The 19,542-nt window shown below is 43.5% G+C and overlaps 3 protein-coding genes across 3 annotated transcripts; 1 reads left to right on the plus strand and 2 right to left on the minus strand.

The window, feature by feature from the left end:
* Positions 1–5,162: 5,162 nt before the first annotated feature.
* On the minus strand, positions 5,163–6,104 carry LOC100514783 (olfactory receptor 51V1-like). The gene has a single exon (XM_003129510.5). It carries the CDS (start codon positions 6,102–6,104, stop codon positions 5,163–5,165), a length of 942 nt encoding a protein of 313 aa, XP_003129558.5.
* A 5,103-nt stretch (positions 6,105–11,207) lies between these two features.
* On the plus strand, positions 11,208–12,152 carry LOC100626951 (olfactory receptor 51V1-like). Its single transcript, XM_021062375.2, has one exon. The coding sequence runs from the start codon at positions 11,208–11,210 to the stop codon at positions 12,150–12,152; it is 945 nt and encodes a 314-aa protein (XP_020918034.2).
* Positions 12,153–17,958: 5,806 nt separating this feature from the next.
* Positions 17,959–18,915, minus strand: LOC100518320 (olfactory receptor 52Z1P-like). Its single transcript, XM_013998989.3, has one exon. It carries the CDS (start codon positions 18,913–18,915, stop codon positions 17,959–17,961), a length of 957 nt encoding a protein of 318 aa, XP_013854443.3.
* Positions 18,916–19,542: the final 627 nt, after the last annotated feature.

The following is a 19,542-nucleotide window of genomic DNA, read 5'->3' on the forward strand; positions in this document are numbered from 1 at the left end:
ATCGTGAAAAGTCTTTGCCTGGCCGGGCGTAACTTGCCACAACTATGTGAGTGCATCGTGAATGTTTCACCCACAGAGAGAGACAGACTCTGAGCGAGAGCATTCCAGAAAAAGCTTGACCGCAGTCTGCAGGCAGGGGCTTCATCTCCATTGCAGGAGGCAGGAGTGGAAGAAAGAACACCTCTGAAATCAAATGCTAAATGCAGGAAAAGGCCCTGTAAGCTAGACTTACTCCTTTAACTGTATTTGATTTCTGGAGAAAATGGGGTGAAATAAAATAACGTTACCGATTTTTAACCTGTCAAAAGTGATTTTTGAAGCTCTCTTTTTGTGTGACAGCAAGCTCGGTATTTACGTCTATAACAGCACTTCACTTACTTACTAGTTGTTGAAACTACAGTTGTACTGGAGAGTATAGGAAATGCAGGAGCAAATAACGACAGTGAATACGTGTATTAAATTCAGATCCTGACCTTGTGGGCCCTTCGTATCGGTCGGATTTTCCTCTAAGGCTCCGACGGCATTTCAACAAGGTCAGCACCCAAATCGGGAATTTGTAATTTTCAACATTCGATGAATATAAGTAATTATTTTAAAACATACTCATAACACTGACAGATGTCAGAGTACCCAGAAACAGAAATTATATCTTCTTTTTTTTTCCACTAAGGCCAGTCACCACTTGTTCTTAAAATATGCTCCCACTTCTACGAATGACCTTTCTTCGTAATACTCAGTAGAAAGACGCCATTAAAATGTTATCTCTGCTTCTTTAACGTGTTACGGGAAATTAAAGCCATCGAAAAGCAGAGCGCCAGGGCCTCCCGGACGGACGGGTTATTTCCTCAACCCTCCTGGTGACGTGTCTGAAGTAAACCAGTCTGCAACGTCAGGACCAAATTAACGCTATACTGTATTTGAGGGTCTTCTTAAGATAGTCAGTTTAGTTGCATGCAGTCCCACGTACTGTTTGCCTGTTCAACAGTCTGCAAACTATTTGACCGAATAACCCACACCTCTCTTAGAATGCCATGGAGCTACCACACCGGACATCTGGGAAAATGCGACTTTAGCCTGTGTTTTGGCTTCCTTGCATTCAGGCAGAATTGCATCTAAGCAAAAAATAAAACAGAGCTTTGTAATAATATTTAAGTCAGATAATATTTAAAGGTGAATGAGTAAGGCCCTACATGTAACAAAAGTAACTCACGGGATGAAATCACTTGTATGGAATCTGAAAAACCTGTGGGCCCAAAGAATTGAGTTATTTTTGAGTCAAAGCCTTTCTATCTGTGGGGATTAGGGTTGGCTTGGCAGAGAGATTATGAGGCACTGCTCAGGCCCATTGCTGTTGGGGAACCACGACTCACAGCAGCTCCGGGAGGACAAGGAGCTCGGGACACGTGGCCACGCCAAGACGCCCGGCCACACCACACACACACACCCTACACACACACACACACCATGAGCACTGCGTCTAATTTGCTTTCCTACCAACTCATACCGAAAACCTCGAGGGCTCAGCGATACTTTAACCTCGATGCCCAAACACAGACTTTATTCTCTTTTCTCCTTTGTGATACGTGTCATTTCCTTCCCAAGGTGAGAACGGGCCTCCCGCTGATCTGTTTTCAGGGTCATCACTTCCGACTCGGGTTAAATACTTGATAGGCTGAGTAGACGGATACAATCCGATTCATCGATCTTAGCTACTGCGTTTGTCTAACACAATAGCATTCTACATGCCGCACTGTCGGCACCACACTAAGTAGTGGAGGTAGGAAGATGGATTAACCAATGTGCTTTTTCTAGACTTCTGTCTCCAGCTGCCTCCTGGATATCTAAACTAGGGTGTGCTGTGTCCCTAAGCATTTCCATACACGGAGAGCTTGTATGGACGCTCTCAGACCACCCTCCAAAATGAATTTGTTCTCATAGAATACCACATCGGAAAACTAACTTGAAAAGATGCACGTACCCCAGTGTTCACTGCAGCATTATTTACAACAGCGAAGACATGCAAGCAGCCTACATGCCCACTGACAGAGGAGTAGGTGAAGACGTGGTACGTACACCTAACGATATTATTCAGCCGTAAAAAAGGAGGAAATAATGTCCTTTGCAACAACACGGAGGGACCGGAGATTATCACCCTGAGTGATGATAAGTCAGACAGGGAAAGACTGCTCCCAGGATATTACTTACGCGTGGAATCTAATGAAAAGTAAGATACAAAAGAAGGTATTGTTTAAAAAAGAAACACACTCGCAGACTTCAAAACCAAGCTCATGATTACCACGGTGAGACGCTGGGAGGAGAGAAGAACTGGGAGGGTGGGAATCACACACACACACACACACACACACACACACACACACACACACACACACACGACTGTATAAAATAGATGATTATCGAGAACCTGCTCTACTGCCCAGGAGAATCTACTCAACAGGTTGTAATAACCTACACGGGGAAAAAGAATGAACATATCTGTACGTATGACTGATTCACTCCGCTGTACTCCAGAAACTAACACCACACTGTGAATCAACTCTACTCCAATAAAATAAAATTAAAAGAAAAAAAACGTCACACCAAGTCACTGAGACCAGTGAATGAGCGGACATTTACATCAAAGGAGCATTTATTGTTACACATGTGACAAAATGTTATGAGAGGTTGAGTGATGAAATATTAACTACTGAACATCTACCAGAAAGCCCTCAATACAGATACACAGCAACATGAGGTAATTTGAAAACTGTACAGACGGATTTGAGTCAAAGAGGAAACCTCAGTGAAGACATTTTAGAAGAGATGCCCCCCAAAGTCTGAGCTTAGTCTTGAAGAAAAGCATTATTTTACCATGTAAAAGTCAGAAGGCATTCCCAACAGATGACATGTGAGAATGACAAAAAAAAGTGGGAACACTACCAGAAGAGAGTAATGTCTGAAAATCGAAATGAGACGAGAGCTTCAAGAGAAAAAAAAATTACAGTTAGACATACAGCAAAGATTCCCACACACAGAAAAAGAATCTGTTTTTTGTCATCATGGACTTCCTTGGATATCTTCGGAATTAAAGGACAGTTTGATGCTAATGGTGAGAAACTCACACACTTTTGTGTCGGCAGATGCTCACGGCTCCACGGGGAGGACCCATTATAAAGGGACACCAGAGACATGGAAGAGACGTGCTTTCCCCCTTCAGTCTACGACCAGGTAAACATCAGGAACTCAACAAAGTGTCTCTGGTCAACAGAGCAGAAGGCCAGAGACTGCCACCCATCTGTGCATCTCGAGGTGACGGAGCAGGAACCCGTAGGGGAGGTGGACCAGAGGGAACTGCAGGGGCAGTGCCCGCCATCCTGGACCTCTGACCACAGCAGCAGAGCCCAGAGCTTCAGAGCGTCCACAAACAGCTGGTAAGGTGGCAAACACATGTGATTCCAGCCACCTGACAACACCTGTGCCCTCGACCACAGGGAACTGGGCAGCTGTGACACTGAGGGCTGGGCCCCAGGTGTTCCAGGACAAGATCAGACAAGCCTGTGCCCTGAATTCCCTGGCCAGAAAGGGGCCCTGGTTTTGCTCTGCAGAAGGGGAAAGCCATAGCTGTGCTCTCTGTCCAAGCGCCACTGTAAGCAGGGCTGTTGGATGGGCTACGCAGCTTGCTGTGTGTTCTGGCCAGGTTCCTTGGTTAGGCAGCCTGAAGGCTGTATTCACCACTGGGTGGGGCTATGACTTAGTTAAGGTGCCAGGGCACAGCTGAAGAAGCAGCTCCAAGGCCTCTGAGTCACCAGGAAATGCAAATCAAAACCACCCAAACAAGGACTGGCACCACTAGAAGGGCTACACGCAAAGGACAAAGGACGGAGAGGAACAAGTGCTGAAGAGACAGTGGAGAAAAACCATCACGATGTTGTGGGGAATGTAAACATCACACCAGCTTTGGAAAGGAATTCAGCAATGTCTCAAAATGATAAAAATAGAATTATCACTGTGACCTACTCACATGAAAACACTCTCCGTTCACCTACCCACAGTCAGTGATTAAGTTGTGTTCATACATCCTCTTCATATCTGCTGTGTTTTCATCCTCACCACCACTAATCTAAGAGAGGCCACCATCAGTCCTCAGTTGTGCTTTTGTAACAGTTTCTAAATTACACACTTTTCCTGAAGACGCTATGAGGAACATAAGATGCCATGCAGAAATCCTAATGATATAATATTTGGTAAAAGAACAAAAAACAAAACAAAACAAAAACCTTGCAGAATGAAAAATGTTTATGTAACAAGATCATATCTTAATCTATGAAAAAGGATTAAGAAGACAATCTTCGGAATAGAGGGGTTATAAATCTTCTTATGCCAAAATCCCTCTAAAGAACTACTATTAGGTCACTAATGGGAAAAAACTGGATTCGAGGGAAGGCTCAGCATCACAGTTTCAGATGTCACTCACCTCCCCTCTAGGAACAAAGAAAGTGCAAGTTCACTGCATATGTTTCAACATGCACCTGTCTTGAAAAGTCAAAACCATGAGCATACTTCCAAAAGTCTAGCTAGAGGTATGCCCAATGATGAAAATATTGAGGAACTAGGGCAACACAATTTTAATATAGCAACTATGCTTCCAGACTATGTCAATAAAATGCAAAGACATTATTACGGCTATAAAGCTGGTAATTTTTCTCCAGCATATTTTTAGAAAAACTCTTCTAGAATGTGTATTAGCAAAACTCAATTTTCACCTCTTATGAGCAAGACACTTAAGTTCTTTATATTTGAGTCCTCAGAATAAAAATTATTGAAAATATTATTCAAATTGGAAGTGCTTTTACACATGAGAACTGCCATATTATTTTGACCTTCAGACATTTCTACTGGCGTTCCTGTTGTGGCTCAGTGATCCCTGGCCTTGCTCAGTGGGTTAAGGATCCAGCGTTGCCGTGGGCTGTGGTGTAGGTGGCAGACGTGGCTCGGATCCTGTGTTACTGTGGCTGTGGTGTAGGCCGGCAGCTGTAGCTCCCATTAGACCCCTAGCCTGGGAACCTCCATATGTCATGGGTGCAGCCCTACAAAGACCCCCAAAAGACCAAACAAGCAACCAAACAGCCCCCCACATTTTTGACTGATAAAATCCAAGGGGTTCACTACCTTTTCAGAGAAAACCACTTCTCCATCCTACTACGGATCTGCTGGGTCTTCACGCTGTAGACGACAGGATTCATCAGGGGTGGGAAGAGAATGTAGACGTTGCCCATGAGGACATGAACCAAAGGGGTGAGGTGCTGCCCAAAGCGGTGCACCATGGTGAGACCAATAATGGGGATATAAAACACCAGGACGGCACAGAGGTGGGAGACACAGGTCTGCAGAGACTTGAGCCTCCCTGTTGGAGATGCGATCGCCAGCACGGCATGCAAGATGAAAACGTAGGAGACGAGAATAAGGACAGCATCCAGCAACAGGGTACAGATCACCAGAGCCAGAGCATAGACGCTGTTGAAGCGGACGTCCGAGCAGGCCAGCCGGAGCAGGTTCTGGTGCAGGCAGAAGGCGTGGGACAGGAGATGAGGGCGGCAGTAATGAAAGAACCTCAAACGGATGATGACAGGGAGAATGGACAAAGCGCTTCTCATCAAAATGCTCACCATGAGGCGAGTGACCCTGCTGTTGGTGAGGATGGATGTGTATCTCAGAGGGTTGCAGATGGCAGTAAAGTGATCAAAGGCCATGGCCAGAAGGACTCCCGACTCCATGCAGGACAGACCGTGGATAAAGTAAGTTTGGGCAATGCAGGCATCCAGGCTGACCTCCCGACCGAGCCCCCACAGGACCCCCAGCACCGTGTGCACGGTGGACAGCCCCATGCACAGGTCCGTGACGGCCAGCATGGCCAGGAAGTAGAACATGGGCTGGTGTAGGCTGGGCTCCGTCCGGATCACATGCAGCACCAGGCAGTTCCCCAGGAAAACCACGGCGTAGATGCAGGAAAAGGGAACTGCAAACCAAAGGTAATACTGTTCCAGGCCAGGGAGGCCTGTGAGAATGAAGACTGAGGAGTTGACAATGGAAGCAGAAGCAGCAGACATGACTATTTGGAGGTGATTCCCAAGACGAGATAAATACTTATTCGCAGGTTTGTTTAAACGGTCTTCTGCCTTGAGGACTGTCAGATATAACGCAGCTCCTTGGAGCAGAGCACAGACAAAGCTGACTGCAGAAGCTGGGGCGGGGGGGGGGGGGGTCCACTCTGCAGCCGAAGCTACGACACGAGATGACTTCCCAGGGACCTCCTCGGCACTAGGGTCAGAGGTTATGGGAGAAAATCCAGGTCCTGATCCTTTAGCCCAGTCGGGTCACTGCCTTCACTCCTCGCCTCCGGTCTCTCTGAGCCACTGGCAGCACTCACGCTGGGGGACAGTGACTCAGGCCACTGAGAGCACAGGCTGCCCCTGCTCCCGGCAGCCCCTGCACCCGCTTCGGCTTCCTCAAGGCCCGGGGCTGCGACTGCTGGGGTTTATGAGGAAGGAAAGAAGAGGACCATGTGGGTCGGACGGACCCAGGCTCCCGGGAGACCACGGTCCCTCAGGTCGCTGATGCTCGTGGAAGGTTCTCGTCCAACTCGGAGCGCCCTGGTCCTGCGAGGGATGGAGGAAGGGCAGCTTCTCCCCAGAGTCCACGCCTCTCCTAGTTGGACAGGGAGGAAGATCACTGCACTGGCTGGAAAGCCAGCACTTGACTCACAAGCAGAGCGCAAGAAATGAAGATGCAAGGGGATGGGAGAACATCGCACTTGGGAGAAAGGATTCTCGTCTCCTTCTCAGGCTGAGGAAATACACAGGTTTAAATGAGGCTTATTACTACTCGTCTCTAAGTTTCACGCTGATTTCTCACCGAGTTCTTCAGCGGACCTTTCTTTTCCGAACCCTAGAGAAACACATCGTCTCCCTTTTGACAAACATAGTAAAGAGAGCCATATATGGAAAGGGATTGAAAAAATGCCTCAAAAATGACACACATCCTATTGCAAAGACATTCCATTATGTGTCAATTATACATAATTAAGTATGCTCTTCTCTGTGAAATACTTAAAATATTGTCGCATCCTATGTGTAATTATTGACAAGTGCCATATATAAAATTATAGATTCTATTCAAAAACGTTCCCTCTGAGACACTGTCAGTAAATCGTTTCTTATGGAAAACCGTCAAGTATAGCACAAAGAATACTTTTCCTGATTCGTTTGAGGATAAGTTTCCCATCTGATACCCCATCACACTCAAATTCTTTAGTGTGATTTTCCACAAACAGGGACATTTTCCTACATACTAAGAATACAGCCATCAAATCATGAAACTAACACGGACGCATTACTACCACTGAGTTTTTAAAACCTGAACAACTGTCTCCAAGCGTACTGTTAATATTTATTGTTAAAAAAAAAATCCAGTTCAGAATTATGTGTGTGCATTAGTAGCTCTGTTTTTTTTTTTTTTTTTGTAATCTCTTCTCTGAAATTTCAAATTTTTCTTGTTTTTGTTTGACAGAAACGTGAAAACTACAGCCCACGTATTTTGTAGAATGTTTGATTCATCCTCAGGTGGGTTTGTGTGAGGCATCCTCACGCTTAGATTCCGATTACACGGGAACACCGTGAAATTGAGGCGCTTTTCTTCCTGTGCATCTGTTCAGGTTCCGCCTGGTATGCATTTGCTCCATTGCTGATAATGCTCATTGATTATTTAATTAAGGCTGGGTCTGTGGGATTGGTTGCTATCAAGTTATACATTTGCCTTTGGCATTTAATGAGTATTTTGTGGGAGAGACTTTGAAACTCTGGAAATATGTAACAGTTATTGCTTTTTCACATTTTATTCAATAGGTAGTTATCAGTCACTATCATTTTTTAATGTTCAGTTTGTTCCAGATTTGGCCAGTGGGAGCTCCACAGTCTGACTTTGGCACTTTTTTGAATTAGCTGGGGTGTCCATCTAACGGTCTGCTTATATTGCAAACCAGAGGTGCATGTTTATACAGGGAGGTCTCATGCTTCATGGTAGTTGCGTTCTGTGAAGCTGCCACAAATACTGACTTAGCGGGAACACAGAACTCTTGCTACTAGGGCAAATACAAGGTTGGGTTTCTTCAAGCCTTGGTCACATTTTTACCTTTAAAAGCATTCTGGGAGTTCCCGTCAGGCTCAGCGGTAATGAACCTGACGAGCATCCATGAGAATGTGAGTTTGATCCCTGGCCTCGCTCAGGGGGTTAAGGATCTCGCGTTGCCGTGAGCTGTGGTGTACATCACAGATTTGGCTCGGATCTTGCATTGCTGTGGCTGTGGTGTAGGCCGGCAGCTGTAGCTCTGATTAAATTCCTAGCCTGGGAACGTCCATACACTGCAGGTGGAACCCTAAAAAGCAAAAAACAAAAAATAAAAAAGTTTAACAAATAAAAGCATTCTGCGTATAACAGCAAAACAGAAATACTGTTACATTATACAGGCTCACGTGTCAAGGTCCCTGTAAAACAAGCCCGTTTCACAGGTGTTGAGGCCTGCTTCTTACAAAACCCTTTCTGCAAAATACTCTGCAGATTTTTTTTCCAGCTGTTTCTCTGCAATCTTTTTAATTTTTTTATTAAAGCACAGATGAACCTCTCTACAAAACAGAAGTAGCAGATAGCTTTAAAACAGATTCTGCTGCTTCCTCATCTGTAAAAACCGCCCTGCCTGCAGTTTCACATTTCTCATGCCGCACCGCCATCTGTGAAACATTCGAGCAGCCAGCGCTGGCTGAGAGGGGATCACAGTTTCCACGCCTGGGACTAGTGACATCGCTTTCCTTGGCTTTCATCCTCGCAGCAATGATGTCCCCTCTGCCGTCTTTGTCAGCTCTCAGCTCACAATTGAGCTGCTAGTCCATCTTCTCCTCAGCGTCCTCATGCTCTACAGATGCTATTTTAGCATTTTCTGGAGCCTCCTCATCTGCAGATGTGGGGTTTTCTTCCTTTTTTCTGGTTGCACCGTACTGCTGATTCACTGACAGTGCACTCTCAACTGCCACTCTGAGTCACACCCGAAGGACGCTAATCTAAGACATGCATTTTCTCTGTAAGGTGCATCACAGCCTTCTTGTGCTTAGAACACCAGGCAGGACTATGTTTGGAGGTCATTCCAAACAGTGAAATGATCGCCAAAAGCACAAAAATATTTAAATCATGGCCAAAAATAGGTCACGAAGAGGATAATTATGTATATTTATGAGAGCTGAAACTAAAAGGGAGCGTATCACCCTGCTTGGTCTCAGTTGGGACACATACATCAGCAACTCTTTTTTTCCCCACATCTATGTAAGACTACAAAGGACCACAAAAAGCGCTGAATGTTAATTTGGGGTAACCAATCCACCCCTTCTGCTGCCTGTGTCATGATCTCATCCATCCATGACAGGTTCCACTGTTCTGAAATCAGTTATGTCTGCAAGCCATGCAGTTAATGCAGGTTTCTTCCGGTGAAAGGCAGCAGGGTATCTGCCTCTATCCTTAGCCTTTCACCTGGTCTTTAAAGTAGGACCATGTGCACATTACATAATTACGTGCTGTTTTAAAATCCAGCCAACTCACCTTTATCGCTTCTGATATTAACTTCATTCACACCTAATGTGAGGCTGATTTAGGCGGATTCAAATCTGCCACGTTGGAAATTGTTTTCTATGGGTTGCGCTGGTTCTACTTCTTTTTCTCCTTCTTCTGTCTCTTTTTGGCCTTCTCTAGTTTAATTGAGCATGCCAGATGATTGCATTTCATCTTCTAGCTATCATTTTTACCTGTTTTTCATCTTTGTTTAATGGGTGCCCTAATTCAAGTCCACTGTGAACCAACCATATGCCATTTTATGGGTATTGAAAGTAGTTTACAACAGAACAGTCCCAAGTCCCAATTTTTCCCTTCCATCTCTTATGACATTGCCGTTAATCACTCAGTTGTCCACATGCTATGGTTGCAAAATGTGTCCTAGGTAAGCGTTTCCTGTTTGTTTTTGTTTTTATTTTTGCTATTTATCCTGCTTTTCTGAGTTTCCTGCCTGGGTTTTTAGTCTGGTGTGTGCCATTCACTTTGAAATGTGTCCACACTGCTTCCTCAAACCTTTGCTTCTGTCTTCTCTTTTTCTTCTCCAGGCATTTCATTTCTTTAAAACTTTCCCACAGTTCTTGAATGTTCTGCTCCTTCTTTGAGAAAATAAAAGTCTTTGTTGCCCTAAATCCAATAGATTTGCCAGTTATTTCTTCAGCACACGTGAGTTTATTTGGTATCAACAGAGAACTACTATTTAGGCTCTGCAACCATGGTGAGCCGCATGCAAGACCCCACACAGCAAGGAAGGGAGAACACTTTTACAGACGTGTTAAATGTTTACCACGTGATCGAACCATTTCAGTCCTAGCTATTGCTCAAGATCAAATGTTGGCTTAGCGCTTTACAGTCTCAAATGAATGCCTTTCCTATTATAGTCAGATAAGAGGTAAAAGAATTACGAGGGTCAGAAAGGATAGAACTTTATAGGATAAAGAGATACATGAAAATAGAGAAGAAAAAGTGCAGCTAAAATTGGTAAGCAATTAATACAGGGGCTAAACAGTGCGGGATGTGCCGAAAAACATTCTGACTCCACCTAGCTTACTGGTTTTCTTTTGGCTAATTTTAGGTGATGTAAATTTAGATTACGTTAACGAGGCCATTTCTTTGGAGACCTTATGATACTTGGGTGGCAGTAAAAGGAACAGCAGTGGTACCCAAGAGAAAAAAGCACCCATGCATGTCACATGTTCCTGATGGTGCTGCCAGCCATGGCAGCAGGACACACCTGTGGTCACGAGTTTCTTCCTTTAGAAACAAACAGAGATCCCAGAAGTCCATCCCCACCAAACCCCATGAGCCCCTTAACACTATTGCTTCTGCATAAAACCCTCCAATCCTCTGGCATTCTCAGTCACTAGCACAGGAAAATCTACATCTGCCCTAAAAAATAAAGAATCCGGTCTCTATTCGGCTGAGTTTATGACACTTAAGGAAATTTTATTTGTTGTATTTTATTTTCTTCTCAAAAGCAGAAAAACTTGACTAGAAATAGGGGGACTATAAACAGACCTGATTTTGCATCTCTCTCTAGAAATATTTTTCATCCTCTATGAATGCCTGCTATCTCAGTCTTCAACGTCAATAGTTCCAGATTTATTCTCACTGGATTTCCTGGCCTAGAGGGTGACTACTTCTGGCTCTCCATCCCTTTCTCCTGCATCTATGCCACGGTTTTCCTGGGGAACTGCATGGTGCTGCATGTGATCCGGACGGAGCCCAGCCTGCACCAGCCCATGTTCTACTTCCTGGCCATGCTGGCCGTCACGGACCTCTGCGTGGGGCTGTCCACCGTGCACACAGTGCTGGGGGTCCTGTGGGGGCTCAGCCGGGAGGTCAGCCTGGATGCCTGCATTGCCCAGTCGTATTTCATCCATGGTCTGTCCTTCGTGGAGTCCTCCGTCCTTCTCGCCATGGCCTTTGACCGCTACGTTGCCATTTGCAACCCACTACGCTACTCCTCCATCCTAACTAATGACAAAGTCATGAAAATTGGGGTGGCGATCCTATGTAGGAGTTCCTTACTCATACCTCCAGTTATCATTCGCCTCAAGTTCTTAAACTACTGCCGTCCCCACGTCCTCTCCCACTCCTTCTGCCTGCACCAGGACTTAATTCGAAAGGCCTGCTCGGACATCCGCTTCAACAGCGTCTACGGCCTGGCCCTGGTGATCAGCAACCTGCTGCTGGATGCGGTGCTCATCATCCTCTCCTACCTCAGGATCCTGCGTGCCGTCCTGGCTGCCGCATCTCGAGAGGAGAGGAGCAAGTCCTTGCAGACCTGTGGGTCTCACCTCTGCGCCGTCCTGGTTTTCTACATCCCCGTCATTGGTCTGACCATGGTGCACCGCTTCGGGAGACACCTCTCGCCCGTGGTCCACGTCCTCATGGGCAACGTCTACATCCTTTTCCCGCCCCTGATGAACCCCATCATCTACAGCATCAGGACCCAGCAGATACGGAGGCGAGTCCAGAGGCTGTTTTCCTTGAAAGGAATGTGACGCCTGGGATCAAAGGTGAAGGTACTTAAAAGTCAGCCGGTGTAACTCAAAAGGGGAAGCGTCAGCAAAGACTTAAAACCACGTTTAGTGATTGCTATTTGTATGATGTTTTCGTGTTATAAACATCTTCCTCTGCATTTTCCCTGCAATGATCACACCGGTAAAAACGGCATGGGTTGCGTTGTGAGCAATCTTGTAAATCCGAAAATACATACCTAACGGGCTTAGAATCATATGAATGCAGAAGGCAAACTAGCTATTAAAATTCATCTTACTATGGGCTGGAGGGAAGACAGTTTGGGATCCACTCATTATGAAAAAGGTACGTTTTGCTGGTTAGAGTCATTCAAGCGATTACTAAAGGATCAACAATGATCACAGTCCATTTTCACTACTCTAGGCAATATTCTTGTTCATTGCGCAGCCACTGTCACTGATACCCAGTTTAGCTACACTGTCATGAAGCGGAGTAAGCATCATCGAGTTTGGGCTACTTGGATAATTTAAAAAGCAATGAAACCGACAACAAAGAAAACTAAGCTTGATGTTACATTGCCCACAACAATCTCTCCCCACTCCTACCCTATGAATTGAATTGAAACGAATTACGCCTATGAAGGGTAATTGAATTGGAGATAGAGATAACCAGAATAGAAAAAAAATAGACTTTTCATTAGTTTTTTCTTCAAATGATAAGACAAACAGCCATGTTACTTAAAACCATTGAAAATCTTTCCCAAGTCCATAGCTCATTTAAATCCTCTGCCCCAGTTAAAAAAAAAAAAGAAAGAAAGAAAAGGAAAAGAAAAGAAAAAGAAGAGAAAAGAAAGAAAGGAAAAAAGAAAAGAGAGTGGGCATAGAGTGTTACAGTGGTAAAATAATGTGAATATGTTTCTAATTTACCTCCCCATCAAGACTCTGTGGTGGATACTATTTTCTATTACACACTTGGGGAGTTTAAATACACACAAACATTAAACAACATGTCAACTTTTCAGGAGGTAGAAGGTGATGGGATTTGGATATACTCTCTGTTTTATTTTCAAATCACATGAAAACGCTTTCCTTCCTATCTTCCCTCTGTACTTTCTACGATAAGATTTGTTAAATGGTTCTACAACCATAAAACATTCATATAATAGATGAAGGTGAAAAACTCACTAAAGTAAATCATGGATGGTTGTATGATGCACACATTTAGATCCTATTGGTTTTGTATAAATTCCCTTAAGGTATTATTGTTACTATGATATATAATCTATTTACTATATTTAAGGCGTGTTCTTTGAGGTATACTTTCAGAGTAATTTACTCTATTTAGATGGGGATTTTGAGAACAAGATGAAACTAAACAAAACAGTTACCTTCATTCACTATTTGATGGGCTCCGAAGAACACAGCCATGTAATCACTACCATCATCAATCGAAACAGGACCTCTTTCCATCACCCCACAAGCACCCTTTCACCTCTTCGTGGTCAGTCTTGTCCCACAACTCCAAGTTCCCAGCAACCCCCAAACTGATTTGTCATACAGTTTGCCTTTCAGAGAAGGTTATGTCAATTAAGTAATAAATAATTTAATTTCTATCTGGATTCTTTTACTTGCAATAATACTTTTGAGATTCATTCTTGTTGCTTATATCCACAGTTTATTGTTGAATCTTACTGCTTTGTATCACATACAACAAATTATGTATTCATTAATTGATCAACATTTTAGCATGTTGTAGTTTTGACTTTGAATAAAGCAGATGTAAACATATACATATGATTATAAAAGTATGAACTTAATACTGAGTTTATTTTTAAATGCTTCTATATTTACTATTAATAACACAATAAACCTTACAGTAACCATAATAGTGGTTATATTAATAATACTTTGTATTTTTCTGCTTATATTTCTCGGAGGCCTATCATATGGCAGACACTGTGGAAAAACACAGGAGTGATTCTCAGGATTCCTCTTCCGAGTCAGCCACTGGGTAAATCATAATCATTCGGTTCTGCAGACGAGGAAATTGCGGTAGAGGGATTTTAAGAGCGTAGAAAATACTTGTGGGGCAGTTTGGTTCACGGCACTTTAACGCTGCCATTGCTGTTTCATTTTGCCCTGCAGTTCTTTCCTCGTTATTCTGTTTGTTTTTGGTGGTGGTGGTGTTCACCGTGTGAGTTAAAAATCTTAAATTGTGTGTTGATGTAAATACAGATTTTCAAGTGAATTAGCAGGTGAAACACTCATTTGGGAGATCATTATTTTCCCAGCCAATATTATTATATACAAAATTCTTACGTAAGAGAGTTTGTATTTTCTACTCAGAAAGTCAAATGTGGTGAGTTGTATCTTGTTTAACTTTATCTTGTTCTCAAAATCCCTATCTATGGCCAGTGTTTTTGTTTTTTATTTTTTTTACTATAGTTGATTTACAATGTTCTGTCAGTTTCTGCTGTAGAGCAAAGTTACACATTTATACACATTGTTTTTCTCACATCAGCCTCCATAATGTTCTATCACAAGCAATCAGATGTGGTTCTCTATGCCATACAACAGGATCTCTTTGCTTATCCACTCCAAATGCTACAGTTTGCATCTACAAACTCCAAATCCCACTCCACGTCTCTCCCTTATCCTCCCCCTTGGCAGCCACAAGTCTATTTTCCAAATCCATGAGTTTCTTCCCTGTGGAAAGGTTCATCTGTGCCATAAATTAGATTCCAGATATAAGTCATATCATATGGTATTTGTCTTTCTCTTTCTGACTTACTTCACTCAGTATGAGAATCTCTAGTTCCATCATTGTTGCTGCAAATGGCATTATCTTGGTCATTTTTATAGCTGAGTAGTATTCCACTGTGTATATGCACCACGGCTTCTTCTTAACCCATTCATCTCTCAATGGACATTTGGGTTGTTTCCATGTCTTGGCTATTGTGAATAGTGCTGCAGTGAATATACGGGTGCATGGATCTTTTTGAATGAAAGTTTTGTCCGGATATATGCCCTGGAGTGGGATTGCTAGCTGGTATGTGGGTTCTATATTTACTTTTCTGAGGCACCTCCATCCTGTTTTCCATAGTGGTTGTGTCAATTTACATTCCCACCAACAGTGCAGGAGGTTCCCTTTTCTCCACACCCTCACCAGCATTTGTTATTTGTTGACTTACTAATGATGGCCATTCTTACACGTGTGAGGTGGTACCTCACTGTAGTTTTAATTTGCATTTCTCTGATAATTAGTGATGGTGAGCATTTTTTCATGTGCCTGTTGGCCATTCATATGTCTTCTTTGGAGAAATGTCTATTCAGGTCTTTGACACTCTATGCAGATGACATGACACTAATATAGAAAACCCTAAGGACTCCACACAAACACTTCTTGAACTGATGGATGAATTCAACAAAGTAGCAGGATATAAGATTAACGTTCAGAAATCAGTTGCATTTCTGTATCTGGAACAATGAAATTTTAGAAAAAGGAATAAAGAACTACAATACCTTTTAAAAATTACACCCCCCAAAATCAAATACCTAGGAATAAACTTGACCAAGAAGGTGAAAGACTTATATGCTAAGCATTATAAAACATTGATCAAGGAAATTAAAGAGGATTCAAAGAAATGGAAAGCTATCCCATGCTCCCGGATTGAAAGAATTAATATCATTAAAATGGCCTTACTACCCAAAACAATCTGCAGATTCAATGCAATCCCTATCAAAATACCCATGACATTTTTCTCAAAACTAGGGCAAACAATCCTAAAATTTATATGGAATCATAAAAGAGCCAGAATTGCCAAACAAATCCTGAGGAACAAAAACCAAGCAAGAGGGATAACTCTCCCAGACCTCAGACAATATTACAAAGCTACAATAATCACGACAGTGTGATACTGGCACAAAAACAGACACACAGACCAATGGAACCGAGTAGGAACTCAGAAATAAACCCCGACACCTATGGTCAATTAATCTTCAACAAAGGAGGCAAGAATATAAAATGGGGAGAAGACAGTCTCTTCAGCAGGTGGTGCTGGGAAAACTGGGCAGTTGCATGTAAATCAATGAAACTGGAAAACACCCTCACACCACGCACAAAATAAACTCCAAATGGCTTAAAGACTTAAGCATAAGACAAGACACCATAAAACTCCTAGAACATAGGCGAGACATTCTCTGACATCAACCACACAAACGTTTTCTTTCGTCAGACTTCCAAAGCAATATAAACAAACAAACAAATGGGACCTAATCAAACTTAAAAGCTTTTGCCCAGAAAAGGAAACCATAAATAAAAGACAATCTACAGAACGGGAGAAAATAATTTCAAACGATACAACCAACTAGGACTTTATCTCCAAAATATACAAAGAACTCATACAACTCAACAGCAAAAAAAAAAAAAAAAAAAAATCAACTGAAAAATGGACTGGGGTTTTCTAAAATTCTAATCTCCCACTTAAACAGTCAATTAAAGTTTTTGAGTTTTAAAGGTGTATTTGCTATAATATGACCTAATCTATTTATGACTTTTTTTTCCTATCAATTGGAAACTGACATTCTCTGTTAGGCAATTTCTGCCACTCCCTCCCCCAACTCTTGCACACCCATCCAAGTCCCCTGCTACCTTCATTAAAGGGGAAGCTGGCATGGCCCTTGATTCAAGAACTGGATGCATCTCTGGTCTAAGCCTGTAATACTCAGCAAACTCTTAAGTGGATGACACTTATCTTACCTTCTCACTCTGAAAGAGATGCCTCCTCCTTCCTGTACTCTCTGCTCCATTTTGACTGATTTTTCTCTCGTGTCTACCTAGTGTCCCATCCACAATGATGGCTCTTAGTCCACAAGCCCTGACAGCTGACCCATTTTCTCTTACTTCCCTAACTCTGATGGTTGTTTTATTGTGCTCTTTGGCTACAGAATAACTTTTTTCCTACCCAAAGGAATTCCCTTGGCCACTTCACTAGTCAACATTCACCAGGATTGCTGTGTTCCCCACAACGCTGTAAAAAAGAAGGAAACCGGTTTTCTCACTAAATATGTCACATGATCATTTTTACGCTAAAGCTGCTCTCTGATGATGGCATGACGTAGCTTGCAAGGAAATCTCTCTCGGGAGATTTTAAGCAGGAGACAGGCTGCTAACATTCTTCTGCTTTTAGCTTCCCCGTCAGAACACACTGGGTTTCTATCTCCTGTGCCCTGACACTTGGCATGAGCGCCAGAGAGTGTGCGCCTGACGCTGAGGTCTTGAAGATGAGATCCTCCAGGTCTCCTCCTCGTCGGTATTTCTCTTCCCCATCTCACGCGGAGGGAGGTTCACTCCTCCTCTTTTCCGTCTAAAAGAAACCTCCCCACCCCTACCTCCTTCCTCTCTGTCCTTCTTCTAGCTGGTGCCCACTAACAGAAGCACTTAATGACGGTAGGACTCTAGTGAAAGAAAAGAAAAACAAACAATTTTCAAAAGGCAAAGCATTTTATGTTATAAATGGCTGACTGGTTTCAACTACTCCATTCCAATTTTTGTAACTTCCACTTATTAAAAAAGGTTAATACGTTTTTGGCATAAGTTAAGCTTTTCCCACTGTACCACATTTAAATCAATTCCCAACCCCAATGTAACACTGCACATGTGCAAACTATGTTTTATTGCTACATTTATCAACATGATCTCATTTACCCAAATTTTACTGTTACTGATCTCTTAATGCTAGCATGATATAAGATGCCCAGTGACATTTTAGGTTTTCTTCAATTAGTGGAGTTGTATACAAAAGTGAAGAACTAAGCCGTTTAGTCTACATCAGCAACATTTATTGGTCAAAGAGAAGACACGGGTCAATTTCTCCTGAATTTGCTTGGTCTTAGCTCCATAAATGACGGGGTTGAGAGCGGGTGGTATCACCACATAAAGGTTGGCAAGGAGGATATGTACATGAAGTGGAATACTGTGGCCCCCAAATCGGTGAGCGAGGACTGAAAGAAAGGCCGGGGTGTAGAACAGTAGGATAACACACACATGAGAGCCACAAGTACTCAGAGCCTTGAGGCGGGCATCTTGCGAAGGAATTCTAAACACGGCACGGAGGATGAGGGCATACGAGATGATGATAAGCACCACATCCAGGCATACGGAAAACAGAGCCGCAATCACCCCATAGTAGATGTTGACTTTGATGCTGTCACAGGCGAGCCTGGCAATGCCCATGTGTTCACAATATGAGTGACGAATAACCCTTCTCCCACAGTAAGTAAGCCGATAAACCAGAAAAACCAAGGGGAAGCAGATGAGGAAGCTCCTAGTTACAATAGCAATGCCTACTTTTCCAATGACTGAGGGTGTTAGAATGGCAGCATATCTTAGTGGATGACAGATGGCTACATAGCGGTCAAACGCCATGGCCAGCAGGATGGCAGATTCTGCCACAAAGATGAAGTGGAGGAAAAACATCTGGCACACACAGCTACCAAAAGAAATACCCCCGTCTTGGAACCAGAAGATAGCTAGCATCTTTGGTGTGGTGGTTGTGGAGAGAAAGATATCTGCCAGAGCCAACATGGAGAGGAAAAGGTACATGGGTTCATGAAGACGGCGCTCAGTGGAGACCAGGAATAACAGGAGGGTGTTGCCTACGACAGCAACTATGTACATGGAACAGATGGGGATAGAGATCCAGGTGTGTGCCTCTTCCAGTCCCGGGAGCCCAGTCATGGTATACCAGATGTCTCTAAGGCTGGTGTCGTTGGAAGAGGCTGTCATCCTTTACTTGGTCCTCTGATACTGAGCCCTGGGGAGGGGGAAGACAGGGAGGGAGAGGGAGAGGGAGACAGAAAAGGAGAGAGAGAGAGAGGGTTATTTCATCGGATGGAGTGTGACCCTTGGCATCGCAGTGGTGCCTTAAGAAAGCAGAGTAACCAGCAACGCTTCAAAGGTGACGAGCCACACAGGCTTTACTGACATGAATGTTACCACGACTGTTAGAGTTCCTGCTTCAGGTAACGATAATGCTAAAACAGTAACAGCAGCAAACACTCAGTGGGTCTGGGCTTTGGTCCAGCACCCCGGTCAATGCACCACCCGTCCTGACAGCATCACACGAGAAAACTTTTCATGATCTCACACCTCTTACACTTTTCGTCCGACGGGTCCTTTCTGGTGACTAACAACACTCTTTCCTGGAGCTCCCGAAACAAAGTGTTCAGAAGACTGGGTGGCTTTTTGGGGATACCGCTTTTTTGGATACCGCTAAATCAGTAGCACCCATGATGCCTCTGACTTAATATGAAAACGTTCATCATCAAATGAAAAGGACTTAGAAAGAGAAACAGGAGTCCAGGCAGTCCCTACTCTGCAGACCGCATGACCAACCTGATACTGCGCATGTCC

Source organism: Sus scrofa, chromosome 9 (genome assembly GCF_054392235.1).
Source record: "Sus scrofa isolate SSC_HxYL_T2T_F1_AM1 chromosome 9, Sscrofa_HxYL_maternal_Yorkshire_Landrace_v2.0, whole genome shotgun sequence".
Taxonomy (NCBI): Eukaryota; Metazoa; Chordata; class Mammalia; order Artiodactyla; family Suidae; genus Sus; species Sus scrofa.